This window comes from Delphinus delphis, chromosome 10, assembly GCF_949987515.2.
Source record: "Delphinus delphis chromosome 10, mDelDel1.2, whole genome shotgun sequence".
Classification (NCBI taxonomy): domain Eukaryota; kingdom Metazoa; phylum Chordata; class Mammalia; order Artiodactyla; family Delphinidae; genus Delphinus; species Delphinus delphis.
In genome coordinates this window covers 86,157,614-86,179,581 of record NC_082692.2, presented here as the reverse complement: position 1 = coordinate 86,179,581, position 21,968 = coordinate 86,157,614, and the positions used below count along the sequence as shown (strand labels likewise).

General features: G+C 40.7%; 1 protein-coding gene across 1 annotated transcript in view; it reads left to right on the top strand.

Annotated features, from left to right (window-relative positions):
• SHQ1 (SHQ1, H/ACA ribonucleoprotein assembly factor) overlaps positions 1-21,968 on the top strand; it is an 86,600-nt gene that overhangs the window by 42,104 nt on the left and 22,528 nt on the right. The window contains 1 exon segment of the mRNA XM_060022915.1: positions 8,235-8,355. Within this exon segment, the coding sequence (XP_059878898.1) occupies positions 8,235-8,355 (121 nt within the window).

Sequence of the window (21,968 nt, the reverse complement as noted above, 5' to 3'; positions counted from 1 at the left end):
GGGCAGAAGCAAACAGCCTGATGCGTGAGGTGCACGGCCCTTATTACTTCAAGAGTGTGTAGGATTTAGAAAAGAAGTGGAGGAAGGTATTTCCTGAGAAAGCAGAAAGTAAAGAAAATCAGGGAGAGGAAAAGAAAAGAGTTACACGTTAAGAAATGACAAATATTCTGCTTTGTCTGGAGGCCTGGGCTGTGAGGGGAGTTGAAGGAAGAGGCGGGAGTGGTGTGTTGGGGAGCACGGTGGAGAGCCTGCAGTGCTTCCTAAGGAGACTGGCTCTGATTTTTTTTTTTTAATAATTTTTAAAGGTTACGTTCCATTTACAGTTATTACAAAATATTGGCCATATTCCCCGTGTTGTACAATATATCCTTGTAGCTTATTTGATACCTAATAGTTTGTACTTCTTGCTCCCCTACCCCATCTTGCCCCTCCCCCTTCCCTCTCCCCACTGGTAACCACTAGTTTGTTCTCTCTGTCTGCGAGTGTGTGTCTTTTGTTTGTTGTATTGTTTAGATGTCACATATAAATGATACCATACAGGATTTGTCTTCCTCTGAGGAGAGTAGGTCTTATTCAGTGAGGGACCACTGCAGAGTCTGGCGTTGGGGTCTGTGACAGGCCCATGGAGTCACATTGATCTGGCAGAAACACCAAGTCATTGCAGGGGGTGAGATTCGAGGTGTGGAGAATAGAGGAGACCGCCATTCTCACCTGAAGCCGAGTAGTTTGGGGACAGGTACTGGGTCTGGACTGGGGTGCCAGCAGTGGTGCGGAGGAGGAAGGAGTACGTGGGCACGTGCTTTGCAGGTAGAAGGGTAGGAGCTAGTCAGGGGAGTCCCGGGACCCTTGATCCCATATGACCTGATGTCCTCCTTCCCTTGTCATCTGTAAAGTGCTTACATGTCCTTGTCTCGCTCAATTCCCACAGCAATTCTGAAGAATTTCCCCTCTCCATCTACAGACCTGGAAACAGATTCAGATTAAGTACCAAACAGCTAAGAAATGACACCAAGGCAAGCAGATTCTGGGCTGTACAACTGTTCCACAGTGCAAGAGTTACCATTGTTATTTTTACTTTGTAAAGAAATTAGCTAAGAACCGCACAAGATTATTTATGTGTAGCTTTTTAATGATCTTTCCTTAGCCTTTTAGAATTTTGAGACTAGAATTCTTAGACCTTAATTTCATAATCAAAGTTTTTATGTAACTTTTTAATATAAATTAAACTTACATGTAGATAGAGATATGTAACCATCTTTACTAGATTCTGTTTCCAGTACACTGATTAAAATGTAAAGAAGCGTAACTCAGTTCTCCCAGTATGTAAACCATTCAGCCATCACAGACATTCTCAACTGTGATACAGTGAGGGTGTCGAAAGGCTTTGGTTTTTTTCCTTTTACCTTGACCTGGTCAGTATTTCCCATCACCAAAAGGGACTCGTAAGTCTGGTCGGACTGGGTTTGTTTTTCCCCTTTGTGATCCATTTAAGGAATCCAGTTGTCTTTCTTCCTATATGTTTCTTCTCTCTGACTGCATGTACAGTCTTAGTTTTCCCAATTGGAAACTAAGCTAATTCCAAAAAAAAAAGTCAGAACTTTTCATATTAAGTAATAGCTCCTGGGAAAATGAAGTATAATAGTCTTAATTAAAGGAGCAATGCAAAAAAATTATTTTAAATTGAGCTACCAGGCACTGAGATACATGCTGTATTCATAAGGTGGAATAGTTGAAATAAAATTTTATCCACAGAATTAAGAAGTTTTAGGTGCTTATGGATTTTTTTGTTTTTAATTCAGGTCTACATTGCAACTGTTCCAAGAGCTTTTTTCCGTGCATGTTCAACTTTTTAACCTTTCTACTTTTATACTTACTGTATAGATGGGATTTTCTTTTTTAATGTTCTACCTTGAACTTGGATGCCTCACTCTTAACTGTCTGAAGAAAAATTAGTCATGCTGCCATTATGTAATTTTGATGACATCCGGCCATGTATTTCTAAACTGACACAACCACTGCTTTGACAGGTGACTTAAGGAGGAGGATAGAGTGAATGTCCAAGCTGTCCTTTCAAACCAGCAAATCTGGCAGGGATTGTTAGAGCAGAAAAGGCAAAAAGCAGCCTTGGGTTAAATTCATTATTTGAACTTCTGATGGTGTGGTGATAGAAGAAAGTTGGCACAGCTACATCCTTTTCTTGTCAGGGAATAGAAATAAAAAGGGGAGGCAAACCCATTGTATAGCCCACATCTGTCATGACATCATGGCTTAAGTGTACAGATCACAAAGGTGTTACAACTAGTACGTGTTAACTGAGCAATCTGACCAGGTGCTTTTAAACTTAGGTTCTGTGTGAGCCAGGCTACATTAACAGCCAGTCTTTACTGAACAGGATCCTACAGTTTGCCAGACATTGTTCTAGACCCGGGAAGACAGATGAGAAGCCGTGTTCTTTCCTGTCAAGGAGGTTGCCACACAATGTGATAAATAGTGACGCTATATATTACGCAGTGGCTGGGAGGCAGATGTACCTGTTTTCATCCTGACTGTTGCTTCCCAGCTGTGATCTTGGCCAACTCTTTCATTACACTGAGTCTCAGTTTCCTCATGTATGAAATGAGCAGGAGGTCACCGACCTTAGTAGGGTTAAATGATGCAGTGTATGGAGAGTACTTGGTGCAGCGGAAGTGGGTAGCTGTTAACTACCGTAAGGGACAGTGTGGCAGGCGTTATGGAGCAACGCAAACCGGCTTGGGTCGGGGTAGGGGTTGGGTGAGTGGGAAGCCAGTTCCTAAGGAAGTATATGCTCCTTGTGAGACTTGATGGTAAGTTAGGTTTGGGTTGAGGTTTGTGCATTGCAGGCAGAGGGAACACTTACAAAGTGTATGTTTGCTTTGTGTTGATTTTGTTTGTGGCTATACAGACAGTATATGTAATTTTAATAACAAAAAAGAATCTAAAAATTTATTTAGGGCTGTGAATTTGTGCTCAAAATAACAACTATCATGGCTTCCAGTATTTGTTTCTTACTACAGCCCCAAAATGTAAGAGCTTAAATGGCATCTGAGGAAGTTGAGGATAAAAATACTAAACAGACTGAGAAGCTTTCATAAAGTTAAATTTAACGCATGTTTGTGTTAATTGTTAGGGACTTGACTTTATGCTACTTCCTAACAGGGCCTGATATTGAAGCAAATTACCACACTTCGATTCTCTTAACTTGGATTAATTTGACACAGTTCTTCTGTCATCTCTTTATGGTCAGATGATCTCTGAAAATTAATGTTAAGAATAATTCATGAATTATCCCTCCTGATAATGTGGTCTCATCAAAAATCCCAGAATTCTAGCCAGATATCTACTGAGTTATGCATTTTAGGATGATAGCCCTGTTGGCTTTCGTTTTGAGATGATTTTACAAATGAAGACCAAGCAGTGCTTTCCTCCAGGTGTTTTGAATAACCACCTCTTTTTCCTTTACTCTTTTTGGCTTCTTGTCTTGTATGGCTCAGACTTTCAAGGACAGAAATAGCTACCCTGAAAACCACAGCCATATCATTGCTATAATGTACCAAGAGTTGAAAAGAAATTCAGCTCTTGCTGTATAGAGTTAGCAGTTTTTATTATTTTTTTTCTATGCTGGCTTTTAGCCAGTGGAAACATCCACTATCCTTTTAATCTCCTAGAGATGGGAGCCATTTCTTAAGAGCCTTCAACCATGAGCTTGGTCTGTCAGTGAGCGATTATGGCCAAACCTCATCGGCTAATAGGAAGATTTCAAATAGCCAGTGGATTCTACTTTAGAACAGCTCAATCTCGTCTCTGGTTTAAGATATATTAACCTGAGATGCCGCATCTGTCCAGAACAGGAAAGCGCATTGTTCTTAGTTTACGTTCCCTTTAAAGAAAAGCTGGAGAATGCGTAGCCAGAGACTGTGTTGGATACTGTTTACTGCCTACCTGCTTGTTACTATCATCCTTTTTTTTAATGTTGTTACTATGTTTCTCTGTTGTCATTAGACAGTCATTTTCCCTGAGGTAAAACGTTCATGGCCCTTGTCATTTATAGGCCAGGTTACTGGTTTTAAACTGCCTTCACTGGTTTTAGACTCTCTTGGAGAGATCTTGGTGTCAGAAGTCTTTGCTCCATGGATAGGGTTGGCTTCAATGAGGACGAGGTTGAGCATAGAGAATCCCTAACTCTTTGGACAGGCCTGTTATTGCATCTCTGTGGTGAAAATAGTTACCATGGTTACTGTGCAAGGTACCTGCTTTTTCCTGCTCTGGACCAGGCAGTGAGCTGGCAAAAAACGGTCACTTTCCTGCAGTGCCTTTGAGCAGAAATGAATCTCTCAGATTTAGGCCTGAGCAGGTTTTCAGGCGCATGGGATGTGTGATGAGCCCATGACTGGATACAGCCCCACAGGAGGCAGGTACACTGAGTCCCCTTCTAACCACTGGCTGTGTGACAGCCTGGAGGAGGGCCAGCGCTTTCCTTCGCTGATAGCTGTTGGATAAGTGGTTGGCAACCTGAGAGAAGGAGCAGTCAGTGCAAGAGAGATGTTATAAAAAAAAAAAAAAAAAAAGCTGCATGCTTCCTGAGCTTCCTGGCTGTAATGTAATCATCTATTGATGCTGTAGTCACCTCTGGTGATTCAGTGGGAACACACGAGGTGAAGTATGGCCTTGGGGTAACAGTACACAATGTTGGGGGCAGGATGGTTTTAATGTACTTTCTGTTCTAGAGTGTCAGCTGCCGGGAGCCTACTTTTCTTTTACCTTACTTGTCACATAGCACACTGAAAATAGTTTGAGAATGAAAACACAAGCTTTTGAAGAATGCGTAACTTTCTCTTTCAAAAGTGCCTCGCGTGTGATTTTCTAGAATCACCTGATCTAAATATTGCTTCTCAGTTGTGCAAAAATACAAGGTAAAGAAAATTGAAATAGGAATTTAAAAATTTTAACATTCTTTGTCAGTATTTCAAGGGTTAGCTATGTAGTAAGGAATGTCTGACTTTTTGTTAAATAGATAAATGTTTATTGTGCAGAATTTTGAAAATAGGGGAAAGTTTAAAGAAGAATAACTGTAATCCCATGTGTGGTGTTTATGTTTAAGAGTTTTTTCCATGTGTATTTGTCTTTTTTTTTTTTTTAAGAAAATAGGGATCAAAACATGTAAGTACAATGCAGCTTCACTTTAAATTTGATTACTTTGGGTGTTGCTATTATTATTATTGTTGTTATTTTGTGATAACTGGAAGATTTCAACTTGCCTGTGGCCCTTAGCAAGGGACAACCTCACTTTAGGCATGTCTGCAAAACGAAACTAGGAATTTTTTTTTTAATTTGAAGATTTAATTGGCTTTATTCAGTGATTCATGAATCGGGCAGCATCCCATCTAGCAAGTATCAATGGAAGAGAGCTCCTCTAATTTCATTAGGTAACGGTTGCAATGGGTTCTCATTAAATATGTGACCTTAATTCCACACTCCTTTTCAGAAAACTCTCTGGTGTGCAGGGTCTTCTGTCGCTGCCGTGCACACCTGCCTTTAGGTGTTGTCCCCACCGTCCTGCCTGACTGCGTTCATCTCCTGCTCTCTGTCACAGCCTGGCTTCTCCCAGGCTCGCCCGTGTACTCCCTTTGTTCTTCTCCTGGAACCATCTGCTCCACCTAAATGGTCTTTTTCTGTTGTGCCCCAAACCTACCCTGTTTTAAGTCCCACTCTGCTCCTTTTCACACCGCCCTCCAAGCTGGCATACCTACCCCTTTTCTTCACTTGCTGAATTATTTGCTCTGAGGCCCAGCTCCGAGTCCTGGATTTTCTATTAACCCACTTCTGTTAGTGAGGCATGTCCTCGAGAGGCAGTATTCAGGGGCATCACGCTATAGAGGAGCTTATACAAGCTTCAAGTGAATGGTTTATTTTTTGGGTAAAGACCTATGGCTGACTTTTAAAACTTTAAGTTAGTAGTTTTCATAAACCCCCCTGTCCCCCTTCCCACAAACAAGCGAGAGAGAGAGAGAGAGAGAGAGAGAGAGAGAGAGAAAGTAAGAAATTGGCATACCCTTGCCCTGACATTTTTTCTCTGTTGCAATTTAAACTGTTCCAAAAATTCTCACAGTTTAGTTAGTTCTCCCTTGATTTTTTTCTGTTTGGATAACACGGCTAACTTGGTTTCATAGTTTTGTGAGTTTTGATTGTATTCTCTCCTCCTGTCATCAGACTCTGCCTTCTAGGCCTGGGGCGTGGGGGGATCCCCACTCTTCGTTACACATAGTTGCCCTGGGCCACTTTGATAAGACACAAAGACCTTGACTTAACCAAGTGTAGTTTTAGGCCTTCTAAGTATTTCTTTTAACCAGTTGAGCAGTGGAGCGTTTATTGACATTCCTCCCCTCTGCGTATGAGGAAGCCACATAGTGAAAATTTTTGAAAAAAACATGGCCCCTGTTTTGAACTTACTACCTGCTTAACTCAAATAATAAAAACGTGATGTAGACTGAATGGCCCAAGAGCACATGGGTAGCATAGCGGGTAGCTTCGGGAGTCAGTAAATTAAGAATTTGGATCCTGGGCCCTCCACTCAATGGCACTGTATCTTAACGGTCCTTGAGCCTCAGTTTCTCCTTCTGTGAAGTGAGCAAAGGAGGTTATGAGGAGAATCAGCCGAGTTTCCTTTCCGTTTCTCTCCTTTGCAGGGTTTAGTAAGAGCTCTGACGATTAGGGAAGTCAGTCCGGGCTTCCTGCAGGATGAAGGCTTGAGCTGGGCTGTGAAGGCAGGCTAGGATCCCTCCAGGTGGAACAGAGAGGAAAAGGCCTTCCAGGTGTGGGGAAGCAGTTGAGCAATGGGCCACGGACAAGTCCACAGAGCCTTGAAAGCAAGCGCAGGGAGGGCCCTGATGAAAGCAGTGCATCAAAATGCAATGTCAGAGGGCTCAGCGGGAGAGAGTCCGAGGGACGTGGAAGAATTTATAATCTCCGCATGAGTGAGGATGGGTGGTCGGGGAGTGGTGGGGAAAGGGCAGCTACAAGAGGCATTTCCAGAGAAAAATCGTCAGGGCTTGGTGTGTGAGGCTAGGGGATGCAAGACATTGTGAGCCTTTAAGCAGGTGATTACTGTGTCATTCATTCATCCTTAAAATACTTCAATTGAAAATGTACTGCTACAAGGTTCTGTTCTAGGTATTGGGGATTAATGACTAAATAAAACAGAAGTCCCTGCTCTTATGAAGCTCACTTTCTAGTGTTAATTGTGTTAAAAATTTAGTGGCAGCAGTTTTGGCATCTCGTGATGTCATTAGGTAGCTCACGATCCTTTTATCATATCTAAAAGCCAAGTGGGAAATGTCGATGAGAGCACATCCAGTGTCTTCACGAAATCAATGTACAGTATTTTCACGTTTTAGGACTATAAAGATAAGAATAAAACAGTGAAGCTGAAAATGCCGTATTTCACAGATCTAAGGAAGTGGTACTACTGTAGATTTAGTCATTTGCCTTATGGTTAATAAATTTCAGGGACCGTCTTGAAGTTTGGAACACCTAGGGAATTGTTGTCGAGTTGTGCGATTCCTTTTGTAGGCTTGGGTTTGGATTAAAATTAAGTTCATTTAACAACCAGGAGGAAGTAATTAGGTTGAACAAGACTTCAGTATTTGATGGCTTTTTTTCCAAGTGATTTTGTCAGCTTGTTTTTGAAGTAGGGCTATGATATTTTAGTTTTCAGTCTGAGTTTTCTTCAGTTCTTCAAGGTGAAAAAATTTAAGTTTGTACTAGATAATTCCTTGACAAAAAATGTTGATGTAAGAAATAGAGACATTTAAAAACTAAAATATAATTTTCCATGGTATTTTGAAAGCTTGAAATAGAAGAACATTATCTAAAGTTATGATGCATTTAAATACTCATTTACTTAGGAAGCTTCTCTCCCTGTCATTTAATGTACCTACTCATGTTTTATGTTATTTTTAAGGTAACCACAATTAATCAGCTATAACAATAGAGTATAAAGATTTTTTCATAATTCTTAAGGAAAGAAATAAAGAGGTTTGGACTTAATAGTACTGATATGATTCCTTGCAATAAAAGAATATGAAAAATATTCAAAAAATGATTAAAACTCTGAGCTGCCATAAATATATTACCCCTCAGTGTGTGAATTTCTCAGTTAAAAAAAAATCAGATGTTTTTCCTTGAGGATGATTTGATTTTTTTTCAATTTCCTTCAGGTAAAAGTGCAGTTTTAAAGTGTCTACTGGACATTCACAAAATTTTCCAGGAAAATGACCCAGCTTACATTCTAAACGATCTCTACATCTCAGACTACTGTGTGTGGATTCAGAAAGCCAAGTAAGTGTTCAGTTACGAATTTTACATGCTCCCATTTCCGGAACACCTACTTACCTGGGAGGAAGAAAATGAAATAACCTGGAGGATAAGTTTTAATCAGGGACAAACCCGTACAGGTACCAAACATTTGAGAAGTCCTGTATCAGCACAGGGAACTTGGTGAAGTTGCTTAGGGAGGAGGTGCAGATGACAAAAAGGTTAATTTTCCTAGAAAAAAATTGGTAGCGCCTGGAAAATATGTGTTAAAACTGACAGTTGTGACTCTTCACTGTTACGCTATTGACTGTCCTCAGTGAAATCTCAAGACTGGTCTATCTGAACCTGTGTCTGTGGTTTAATTACAGTGGGGTGTGAATGTGAGTGTGTGTGCAGGCATATGTGTAAACATCACAGGATACAAACCTAATCAAATGTAATCACAACGAGAGCTGTGCCGTCTTTAGTTAATCTCTGGCTTACAGAATCCTTTATTCAGAGTAGAAGAACGAAAGTCTTCAGGGCCTAATAAAATGTATCTAAGGGTCTGAACATTTACAAATGGCTTCCTTGAACTTGGTATGTAAAGAATTTTTTAATTGTTTGCCATTGCCTCACTCAAGGAAGCATATCAAGTTTAAAAATGCAGTGAATTTTCATTTTGTAAAGGGTGTTCTATAGACCTGATTCTTATCAGACGTGCCCAAAATATCCATTTTAGTAGCAAGAGACTGTTAACGGAGAACATACAAAGAGAGCCTTTGATTGGAATAATTCTTAGGTGCTAGAGAAAAGGATGGCACAACATCATTTGTGACTTAGAAGAAAAATGATCATGATATTTTTACTATTAGTGTGACTGGTAAATGAATGCTTTAGGATGGCGTTTAATGCCTGTTTTGAGTGAACCATTATATAGAATTTAGTTTTGATTTCTGTTCATGGGGAAGCAATTATATTGCAGAGTGAAATAAGAAAAAAACTTGAGGCCCTACCTGTTGTAAGCAAAATGCTTAGGGACTGCTCAAGATATCGCCAATAACATACAGCAGGTGGTGTCAGCATTCGAGTTGGAAATCTAGATTTCACCAGATGGAAAATTGCATCTTTAACCCCTGAGGTCATGATGGTATGTCATCACTTCATTTGATCCTCCTGCTAATTGAGCTTATCGAATACCCTGCTGCCATTTCCAGTTGTTTTCATAATAAAATTAAATTGAAATAGCCTATTTGTGAGGGTTTAGGTTTTTCTTTTTTTCTTTCAGGGTGAGGATTTTATAAGCATGTAATGAGCATCGACGTTTGTGCTAGGATCCCATTTCTGTGAATGCCTCCTTCCTCTGTTTGTGGCATTCTTTATTGACTAGAGAGAAGATCGTATTTCATTGAACTAGAAGGGTATACACCCTCAAGTTGATGTGGGGATTAATAGGACTTTTTTTCACTTAAAAAATTTTTTTTCCCTGGGTTTCAAGTTGCAGGAAATAAAACGACATTCTTAGGTTTCTAGTCATTGTTATGATAATAGTAATTTTAAAAAAGATGTTAATGTATTGCGAGCCAGGTAGAAGAGAGAAACCAGCAGGAACTCTTCAAATTACTTTGGAAAAAAAATTTTCACCTTTACCAATTTGACTGTAACTTTTCTATCCCTAAATAAGCTGTGTCGTTTTCACTTTGTGTGTTACGTTTTAACTCTAGTCTAACCCAGCTGTTTTCCCCTCCCCCTTGAAGTAAGAGAACCTAATTTTAATCAAATTTTCTAATTTTATTCTTAATTTTTCAAGCGCAGCATAATTGAACTTTCCAGTATCATCTTTACTGTGAACTTTCTTGGCTCTGAATTAATAATACTGTGGTGAATGTCCATAATTTCCATAATTAATTTCTTCCTTACTTTTCACCTTCTATTTTATTTCTTTCCCATACAGTTTATTAGTGAAATCTAGCACCTTATTTTTATGTATTAAAATAGTTCTACATTTTTCTTAGTCTCTATTTGAAGTTTTTGATTATAATGATAATGACTGTGTGAAATTTTATTTGAAATACCAGGCAAGTGCTAAATTCTGACTAGCACTCCATTCTTACAGTCAGACATTTACTTTGGCAAAAACTTACTGGAATATGGGTAGCAAAGTCATTCTTACACTGAGTTAATGAAGTTAGGGCAACAACTGTGGTAAGTTTTGCTTTAGTGCTTCGTAGTTAGTTTTCCTCGTGATATGTGTCTTGTAGAGCACATTTGCAGAGCTTAAAAACTGAAGCTCCTGCATTTTTGAGTTATAGACTCTGCACATAATTTTTCTGAAAAGGAACGCTTCCTGCCATCCTTTGCTGTAAGCTTCATTGGAAGTTTCGAGTGTGGTGGCCCCTGCAGCAAATACACCCTGGGTGGCAGCATGCAGAGTGGTTCGCTTGAGGTCATATAGCTTATAAGAGACAGGTCTGTGATAGTCTCAGGTCCTCTGGCTCCAGATTTCATGTTTTTGCAGATATACCACCTAGACAAGCCGTTGTCTTTGCCCATGGTATGGGGGGCGGGGGGAGGCGGTGTGCGGGGAGCCCTCCCTGTAGAGTGCTTTTCCTATAGGAAGAGGGATTAAAGATTTATCTGTCTTCCTCTGGGATATTCCCATAGCACTTGGTTTAGAGATCACTTAGGCACATGTCCTGTCTGCCTCACATTGGGCATACCTCTTTCTCCTTCTAAAATTTTGAAGTCCATGTGAATGAGCACCTATCTGGGCCCATTACAGTTCCTTGTGAGCACAGTAAATTTTAGTTGAATTGAATGGTATCTAGTAGAGCCAGTTGAAGGAGCATTTCATTTTTTTCTTTTTGAACCAAAGTGTAAATTAGCTCTAACTTATTTTTATTGACATTTTTAGCTACATTCAATAAAAGACTTCGCCCTTCCCCTCATTTCTTTTCCAGTGGGCTGCACTCACCAGTAGCACTGGTAGTTCTGACGTACTGAAAGTTTAGCGTTTTACACCCTTTGGTTTAAGCTGGGGTGGAAAAGCTTGTCCTGTAAAATATGTTCCAGCCCTGCCTCTCATGGACCGTAAGACCGTAGCAAGTCACTCCATCACTTCATCTAATGCACCAGTGTTAGTATTTTCTCTATTTTCCAGTGCATTTTTAAACCTGTGGAAATAATACTGCACATATCATTTTGTAACATGTTTAATACTTATAATAGTACCCTATAAATCATCTTCCTTTATAGCATAATATCCATAGCATAGTATTTTTAAAATAAACTAATTGGTTCCTCATTATACAAGAAGTGCACACCCACTGAAGAAAACTTGATACTTTATGGTTTTAATGCATGGTGTAATTTGAAATGACATGGGATAGAATATGGTGTTATTTTGTTTTTTTGCGTGGAAAATTTTTGATTGTCTATTTTTGTTTAAAAGAAATTAAGATCTAAAATCCCAGCTAACTTTAGTACAAGTCTGAGCTTGTCATGAAGGTTCTGTATCTTTGTGTTCTCTAGTGTAGTTTTTTAAGGTAGGTACTTAAGGGGGAAAAAGAAAATGTATATCTTTGAAACACTGAACCTTTTTACATTGAACTGATAGGTGGTTTACTGTGATTAATACTCTCCATGCATTTGTTTTTGCACTGCTTTTTCGCATTCTTCCCCCCACCCCGCAAAATGAAATCTTACTTTGCAACCCTTTGGACACTAATGTGCACAGCTTGTAGAGGGAAACAACTCCATCACCTAATAGTTTTGTTTTATTTGATAAATCCTGGACCTCAGCTTCCTCACTTGTGAATAAACCCGAGCCATTTCTGCACTGAAATCTTAAAATTTTAGAAAACTTAGGACCATGTCATTGCTTCCTACTGCTTTGCTTCCTCTGTGTATGTGCTTTGGTAGGGGGTAGGGTTATGTTTCTGAGACCAGTGTAGCTCTCTTCCTTTTGGCTTTCTCTTGTTCCTAGTTTATCTGCCAAAAGCCGTGGGAGTGGGGGTCACGCATATGCAGAGGTAAAACATCGGCACTGAATGTAGAAACGGAATTATTTATTTTTTTCAACCACTAATTATTGAGCCCTGCTCTATGCCAGGTACTGAGACAGGTGGTGGGGATACTCCGGTGAACAAGGGACACAACACCTTGAAGCTGATCTTCTAGTGGGGAACATAGACAGAAGGAAAATGTTATGCCGTAGCCTGATAGCAGCAGCTACAGTGGGGAAGTATGGGTGCTATAGGAGCACCTAGGAGGCCACATGCTTAGTCTTGGGGTATGGGAAACCACTTCCGGAAGGAAGAGTTGAAGCTGAGGGCCGAAAGGTCAGGAAGGGGTGGTCAGATGCAGATGGGGAAGCAGGGGTGGAGGGCATTTCAGACAACAGGGACGCAGGAATGTGGCCCTTTTAAAGAGCTCAGAACGGTTGGATCTTGGTACAGGAATGAGAGAAAGGAAGTGAGGCTGGAGAGTTCCTGTAGATCATTGGCCACATGAAGATGTTTGAGGTTTGTCCTGGGAGAGTGTGGAGCAGCTGAAGAGTTTAAGCGATGGAGTGTCTGTGTGAGCGACACAGTAAGATTTAGATTCTGGGAAGATCCATCAGGTTACATTGTGGGGGATGAATTGGGGTGAGGGCAGAGCTCAGACTCAAGGCTGAAAGGCTAGTTAGGAGGTGAGTGATCCAGGCAAAAGGCAGCTGTAGCCTGAGCCAGGGCAGTGAGAGTGGGGAAGGAGACTAGTGGTCAGGTTTAAGGGGTAGATGAGACAGGACTGAATAAGGATTGGATCTCAGGGGAGAGTGAGAATGGGGCCAGTCAAAGGTGAGGTCTGGATTTTGACTTGGGCCAGTTAACGGGGCCGTCGGAGGTGCCTTTGCTGAAATTAAATCATACTGGAGAGGGTAGGTTGGAAGAGAAGTGAGAGGGTGGAAAGACGAGGAGTTCAGTTTCAGAAATGTTGATTTGAGGTCTCTAAGGAGTATCCATAAAGAAAGAGTCGGGAACATTTGGATCACAGCTGGAAAAGATGTATAGAGAAGAGTTGGACAAAGAAGGGATATGAATTAATAGGAAAACATAAAAAATGGTATCTGGTTGTACAGTACTGTTACACATATGAGTATAATGATAATCAGGAGTGGATGCATTCCAGGCTGGGAAAATAGCATCATGCAGGGGAGTCGACAAGTCAAACGTGTAAGCAACGTGGAGAACAGATTTCCTGGTTGTAGCTCTGGTGGCTTAGAAGGGCAAGAATGGACGTGAGGCATTTTTGCATTTGGATCACAGTTTTATCTGTCCTTTAGTTTCCCTTTGTTATTAAATAAGAGAGTCTGCAGTTAGCTTGAGGTCATGATGTTTTAGTAACAGGGCCAGATCAGAAACGCTTATTTCTCCCTTCGGTGTGCTGGAGACTGTCACGGTATTTTTGACTTAGAAATCACTTGGTGGTCTTCCCTGGTGGCACAGTGGTTAAGAGTCCGCCTGCCAATGCAGGGGACGTGGATTCAAGCCCTGGTCCGGGAGGATCCCACATGCTGCGGAGCAGCTAAGCCCGTGTGCCACAGCTACTGAGCCTGCGCCCTGGAGCCCATGAGCCACAACTACTGAACCCACGTGCCACAACTACTGAAGTCCGCGCACCTAGAGTCCGTGCTTCGCAGCAAGAGAAGCCATCGCAATGAGAAGCCGGTGCACCGCAACGAAGAGTAGCCCCCTCTCACTGCAACTAGAGAAACAAAGACCTGACACAGCCAAAAATAAATTTAAAAAAAAAATCACTTGGTTACATATGAGAAAACCAGTCAGACTTTTATAGTAAAAATGGGGACTTTATTAGGAGGCTACAGGTTATCTTCTGGGACCCAGGTGCTGAGTACAGCTGGGCCCCGTGAGCTCAAGGCACGAAGTGTGGGGTTGGCTTACTTTCTGGTGACGTGTGGTCCCTCGAGTTGCTTATTTCTGCAGGTCCCTGCTGCTCTTCTCCCTTTGGTGCATGTGGAGGAGAATGGCTCTTCTACAGCTCTGAGTTTCCATGTGCCTAGTTTCAGTAGAGATGGACTAGAGTCCCTTGTTTATGATTCCAAGGGAGGGAGAATGTGGTTGGCCCAGCATGGGTCCGTGTTTTTTCCTGGTCTAGTTGCCTTGGTCACAGAGGGCGTGGAGTGGGGGTGCCCCCTAACGTGGTACACACATGGTCCCAGGGCCCACTTTGTCACCAGTGAGTGGCCTTTCTCAGAGCAGGGTGCTTGTGGGGCGTGCGGACCCCTTAAGAGGATGCTGCTGGAATTCCATGACAGCATTCTGAGCCATAGCTAAGGGCGAGCCCTGATACCTGCCACTGCCTCTGCCACTGATACTCATAATAAAATACAGTGCTGAGGCTGATTTCAGAGGGCTGTTCAGTTCAGACTGATCATCAGGGACTCTAGGTGGTTCCACTTCTGCAGGGGAAGTTACTTCTCTGACAATGGTACAACATTAAGGGTTACATTAGCTGCTAATGGTTAGCATGTAGAAATTTCAAGAAACAATTGTGCAGAATTTCAAGCAAGTTAAACCTCCCTTGAATTGAAATCATTCTTGGGAAGGTGCTTATTGAGGCCTGTCAGGTTGCTCCTCAGTTTTACTGTTTATTTTTAATTAAATCCACCAATTCGTCCTGGACGGGAGTGGGTTTTATCTCCATAAGAAAAGATTAGTACATGCCAATATGCATTCACCGTAGCCCTTCAGTGCGGTTTCATATAGAAAGGATTTACTTAATGGTTCTTCACCTTATCACCGGTAGTTCAGCAATGCCCACTGGGGACTGCTGCTCTTCATTAGACTTCTCTAACAAGAAATGTGCCAATAAATCATGAGATTACGAATGTTCCTAAAGATTTCAGGACAAAATAAGCCTTTGTGAAGATATGAATGCTCCATGTGACTGTACGCATTGAGAAAACTAGCCAAAGAATTCTATATCTGAATGTTCAGGTTTTGTGGAGCTTTTTGTTGTTGTTTTACTTGTCGTTTCTTTGTTTTTCTTAATGTGTAATATCCTTGTTTTTTTTTTTAAGGTGACCTTTTTTATTTTAGAATAGTTGTAGATTTACAGAAAAATTGTAAAGATGGTACAGAGAGTTCCCAGATACCCCACATTCAGTTTCCCCTATTATTAACTTCTTACATTGGTATGGTAACTTGTTACAATTAATGAACCATTATTGATACATTATTATTAGCTCAAGTCCATAGATTCATTTAGCTTTTCCTAGTTTTTACCTAATGTCCTTTTCCTATTTTAGGATACCACATTTTGTTTCGTTGTTTACTAAGAACTGGAACTCAAATCAGTAAAGCTCTGTTTCTTGCACATTTCGTTTTTCCAAGAGCTTAAATGCTATTGAAAGGCAATGAAATATTATTGAGATATATTAAGATGCCTGAGGGGCTTACTGCATACAAACATTCTAATCTAGACCTTGAAAAAAATAGGTTTGGCAGATGGGAAAATGTTTAGAAATTTGGAAACATAATTCATTTATCATTTTTACTTCTACCTGTACTGTGGGCATTGTGATTTTGCTATATTAATAAAAATTGAGGTTTGTAAAAGTAAAGTGAGCAAGGCTTTATATTTTCATATTAATTTTCTAAAGGTGGTAGACATTAGAGGATAAAGTGTGAATACAAGTTCTTATAAAAAAGATACAGACTGGCCGGGGTGAGTGGGCAGCTCCCAGACTGGAAAGTGAGGGCATTTATCTGTACAGGGAGGCTTGTACGTGTCAGGCCATTCGAGGACTACGGCTGCCTGGCTGTGTTTGGTTTTTGTCTCTGTCCTTACTCGTTTTGTTCCCAGATACTTGGCTCCAGACTTCTTAAATCCTTGGTTTTGGCTTGCTGGGGCCCTGGCTTTTCACAGAGTATAATTAGCTACTATGTGAGCAAATTGGTATTTTCCTTCACCTCCCTGTTGTAATGTACTTTTGCACGTCATAGGTCTTGGGAGGATTCTCGGTGGAGGAGACTGGCAGGATCAAGTGAGTTCCGGTGGGAATTGATGTAGTCAGGTTTTGTGAACCCGTATTCTCTGCTTCAGATAGAATTTTCCTTGTGCTCGGATGCTCTTCACGTCTCACTCAGAGAAGAGGCTTACATTGATTAATGTGGCGTATGTGTGGTTATCTTACTTAGAAAGTGCTCTGTTTAAGGAGAGCTTTGTCAAGAGCGTCCTTTGAATGGAGTCACCAGAAAGCTTTTTAAAAAAACTGACAACTTCAAGTACAATTTCCTTTTTCTTCTGCCAAATATGACTGAAACCCAATCCTTGTTATAACATAATTATCTCAACTGAAGCCAACTGGGAGTTGCTGCCTTAATGTAAGGGGTGTGAAGTCCCCTAAACAAATAGAAGATTAATTACATTCACAGCATGTTATGAAGGTGATGAGATTGATTGTGATCATTTGCCTGGTCCCATTTCCTGCTCTGACTACTTTCCTGAATAAATAGAAGCTGGGAAAATTATAAATAGAGCTTTAGAGAGTACCGTTGTGCCATGGGTGGGAAAAGGGCGTCCCTGAGGTATATTCGTAGATTGTAAGTGATATATGATGTTACTTGTAGATAATTTTATCATTGATTATTTGCTGTTCTCAGTTTAAACGGCTTTCCAAGGATAGTTTTTATCTTTCAAAATATAGATATTAACAGAGCATTGGAGGAATTTGACAGAGTGTATTTTAAGTGTATAGATTTCAGCAATTTTTTAAAAATTTTATTTATTTATTTTTGGCTGCATTGCGTCTTCATTGCTGCCTGCGGACTTTCTCTAGTTGCGGCGAGCGGGGGCTACTCTTCGTTGCAGTGTGCGGGCTTCTCATTGCGGTGGCTTCTCTTGTTGCGGAGCATAGGCTCTAGGCGCGTGGGCTTCAGTAGTTGTGGCATGTGGGCGCTTAGTAGTTGTGGCTCATGCGCTGTAGAGCACAAGCTCAGTAGTTGTGGTGCACGGGCTTAGTTGCTCCGCGGCATGTGGGATCTTCCCAGACCAGGGCTCGAACCCATGTCCCCTGCATTGGCAGGCGGATTCTTAACCAGTGCCACCAGGGAAGCCCAATTTTAGCAAATTTCTGATCCAGTTTTAGATGTTTTTACTTAGTGTGGCCTTTTGGAAGGTTTAAACTAAAGAAAATGTCAACTCTTAGATGCTTATGTTGTTTTTTCCTCATAGAAGCTTCTGCTTTTGTTAAAATGATAAATTAGTATTTTCATGAGGCACTGTTTTCCATTTTTATTATATGTTTGTCTTACCTCTTTTTCCTGGATAGTTTTCTGATATTGTAACATTGTGATTTTGATTTAGACGTTTATTCTCCAAATCTTCTGTTATGGTGGCCTCTAGAGTGAGCTTCACTTGAGGCCATGGAGCGCGTAGAGCAATCTTTCTAGAGTGCAGGGAAACTATAATAGCTCAGTGTTTATTGATTAAGAAGAATCTTAAGCTTCACTAATATTTAATGTATGGATCAGTAGCAAAAGTCATGTTTTGTGGGTCCCAGACTTTTTTAATGATGGGCTACTTGATCCAAAGTTTAGAGGAATAACCATCTTTATTTCCAAACGGAAGCACTTAGTACATTTATTCTCAAAGCCTGAATTATGGCCGGGGAGGGGTTGTCTCGCCTAAGAAACTGGAGTTGGTGTTCAGGGACTCCAGTCAGCCTCTGCTAGTTGCTTGAACGTAGTTGAAGACAGAGAAACTCAACTTCCAGAGCCTGAGATTTGTGCCAGATGTAAAATGGTCCCTTCGTGCTTCAGTTTTATGTTCTGTTTGACGAGTGGAGAGAAAGAAGCCTAACTCGGGAATGCAGAGCCTTTGTCATGATGATAACATGTATTTCTTGTGCCCAGACACCTTGTCTTTTGCTTTCGGGGTTCTTATGTATTAACTTAAAACGTGAAAGAACAAAAAGCCGACTATCCTTATGAGAAGAAAAGAATGAAATGTGAAATGGATGCTCATGTAGGTTTGGGAGTGGAGTGTAATGGAGGCTCAGTCTCAAGATGTTACGATTCCATGAGGAGTGATTTTGTGATTTCATTGTTAATTACTGATCCAAAGAAAAGGAGCCAAAGAAATCTGGACTGTGACTGTCCTAAAGGGCAAAGGACTTATTCAACTTGGTACCCTGGCACCTAGCAGAATGCCGGTCACTTACTAGTAAATGCTCATGGAACTGAAAATTTTCTTTCTAATTCAGTAAAAAGCTTCAATGAAAAGTAGCAGTTTTACCCTCTCTTTACACGATACTAAACCTCTGTCTCTAGGACCTTCAGTGCATGTCCTGTTCTTCTTGTCCTAATCACAAGATAAGGATACATGCACTTACCTACACAGATGTTACATGTCCAGATGGATGTCAAAGGAAACAGAACTTTTTGCAGGTGCTTATCTACTCAGATCTGAGAAAGTCAAAATGGGCTGGAGGTGTAGGAGAGAGAGCAGTGTGTGGAGGTTCGTATGGTTGGATGGATGGATGTTTAGATCACTTCCATGTCCCCTGCTTACTGTTGAGCAGTATTGGCCCAGAGGTTGGTGTGGGGGCTGCCCTGCAACCTCCCCGAGGAGTCAGACGCAAGAATCGACCATCAAGGGACCAGCAGCCACACGCTGTCCGCAAGTCCCGAGACAGAGAACATGAGCCAGTTGAGGAGGAGGAGGGTACTCTGGCCTTCAATTCCAGGACATTCCCCAGGTCATCTCCAAGTTACACACCCGAGCAGGAGACAGACAGGCGATCCACTGTGTAACTGAAATGGCTATCATGGATAGCCATTCAATTTAATTCTCTTTCCAAAAGGGAGATACCTATGTGTAATAGTGTCTTAGATCACACCTTGTTTATCTAAAATATTTATAGATGTAATTGCTTGTTAATTATTAATAGTGTACTAATTATAATTATTTAATTATTAAACTCAATTACTTGTAATTATAACTATTTCTTTTCTTTGTGGTTCATTTGTTTAAATGAATTCAGAGTCTGATTGAGTCCAAAATTTATTGAATATCTACTATGACCAGCATTGTGCTCAGTGCTGGAGGTTAGATCAAGGTCAAAATTTCCACATCAAGGAACCCACTGTCTGGGAAGGTTAAAGACACTACACTATTGTGAAAAATCATAACTGGAAAATTAAATGGCAAAAGCCACGTGTATAGAGCTGTATATGCTGAGATGGCTCAGTCACATTAAGAAATATGTATTGGGCTTCCCTGGTGGCACAGTGGTTAAGAATCCGCCTGCCAATGCAGGGGGCATGGGTTCGAGCCCTGGTCTGGGAAGATTCCACATGCTGCGGAGCAACTCAGCCTGTGCGCCACAACTACTGAGCCCGTGTGCCACAACTACTGAAGGCCGTGTGCCTAGAGCCCGTGTTCTGCAACAAGAGCAGCCACCGCAATGAGAAGCCTGCGTGCCACAACGAAGAGTAGCCCTCGCTCGCCACAACTAGAGAAGCCAGTGCGCAGCAACAAAGGCCCAACGCAGCCAAAAATAAATGAATAAAATAAATAAATAATTTAAAAAATAAAATAAAATAAAAGTCTGGCCAACATGGCTGTTCATTCTAAAGTGATGTTACTGTTAAAAAAAAAAAAAAAGACGTATTCACAGAACAAAAACCCTAGAAGGAAGCACATTAATGTTGATAAAAGTAATCTCTGGCTTGTGGATTTACGGGTGGCTTTTCTACTTTATACTTACTTTTTGGGTGTGTTTACAGTGAACATGTATTTTATTTTTTCCCTGATGGGCATTTTAGGAAATTACAAGGGTGTTATCAGTGCTTGTTTTTTTTTTTTTCCTTACATGTAAGAGAATATTACAGAACTGAATGAAGTAAAAAGTGTGATGATCTGCACTTAAGGCCCAACTAAATCAGTAAACGAATGAAAAAAGAAAGCCCTTATGTCCTGAATGAAATGAAGTAGACATAAATAGATAATCTATCAGTACTTGCTTGAGCTTTCTCAAATATGAACTTAGCATTTAAGTAGCAATTTGACATTATCTTCAGATGTGGAGTTTCTCTCCTTGCTGGGTGCACCATTTTATTATTTATTCAATATAAAATTATATAGAGCAGAAAAAAGACACCAGACCATTAGACGTCTCCTGTGTATCTGTTCTCAGATTTACAATACATCAAGTGGCAGAATATACTCTGATATCATGGCATACTTGTCCTTTGTGTAGGTGAACTGCTGTTAGCCTTGTGATGGATGAAATATCACTTTACATCACAGATTTATAATTACGTGGTGTGCCTTAAATGATGGTGAAATGTGAAAAGTGATGTCTGTTCTGATGATCTTGTTTTCTTCAGGCTCTTTCTTGCCCTGTAACCTCAAGCCGCATACACACCCAAAGTTGTTCTTCGGCGATCTCATTTTTGATACCTTCCTAGAACTCAAAGACACTTTGAGCAAAGAATAAAACACCATCTCACATCTAGTATTAAGTACCCTAGGCCGTTCCAAGTAAGCTTGCCAGCCAGTTTAGATTTTCTATCCGTAGAATATCCTAAAGCTTCAAGAAAATAAGGGTTTAGTTCTTACTGAAAGAAATTCACTTCATTTCTAACTTGATGTTTAAAATTACAGTTGTCAGCACACGTCCTATATACCTGTTTTAACAGATAAAACAGTTAAAAGGATTTCACTTCAGCTGGGTAAGCTAAAGCCATCTGAATGAATAAAACTATTGGCAAAAGATCTCCACTTGACTAAATACTAGATTAATAAAATACAAGCTTTCAAAACTCAGGAAGTTGTGAAGCTTTTATTCTGAACACATCTATACTATACATACTTATGATTCAGAAGTGTTATCGTAACCCATGATTTCAGATGGAAATTTCAAATCTAGAATGTTCAGGAGGTACGTACTAGGTTTATGTTACCTTTTTATCAGAAAGATCCAGTCTTGCTCCAGGTTTATGGGAAAACATTTTTGTTTTTGGTTAACACAAGCTTACACAGATCTTCCATCATGTTTCCATTGAGCATACTTTTTCAAAGGTCACCTGCCAGTCAAAGATGGGCTCTCCCCTTGAGGCTTGGGAGTGAGAGGTGAGGCCACACACCTACTCTGTTTCACATCTTTGGGGGTCTTGTTACCAAGTGGCGGTGATAGTGGTTTGTAAGTTGTGACTGCTATAGGCTAGAGTATCTGTTCTCCCAACCATCTGTTCATTCAACAGATATTTATGAGTTCTTACTATGGGCAGCGTTCCGTGCTAAGGTTCTGAGCCTCCAGTGGTAAGCAAAAACCAGACGTGCTCCCACGCCCCATGGAATTTATGGTCTAATGGAAGAGAGATGTTAATCAAAGAATCGCATACACAAAACGTAAAAGCAAAAGCTTGGAAAGTGCTCCAAGAAAAAAGATTCATGCTCCTGTGAAAGCACATTATATCCAGCCTGGTCTGGTGGGGGGATACGAGGAGGAGGCAGGTAATGACCCGGGAAGCTTTCCTTGGGGAAATACTTGCTTTGAGTACCAAAGTACAAGCAGGAGTTAACTTAAGTGAGGTGATGGATTTCACAGAATGTAGGAGGCCCACTACTTGCAGAGGTCATGTGGCAGG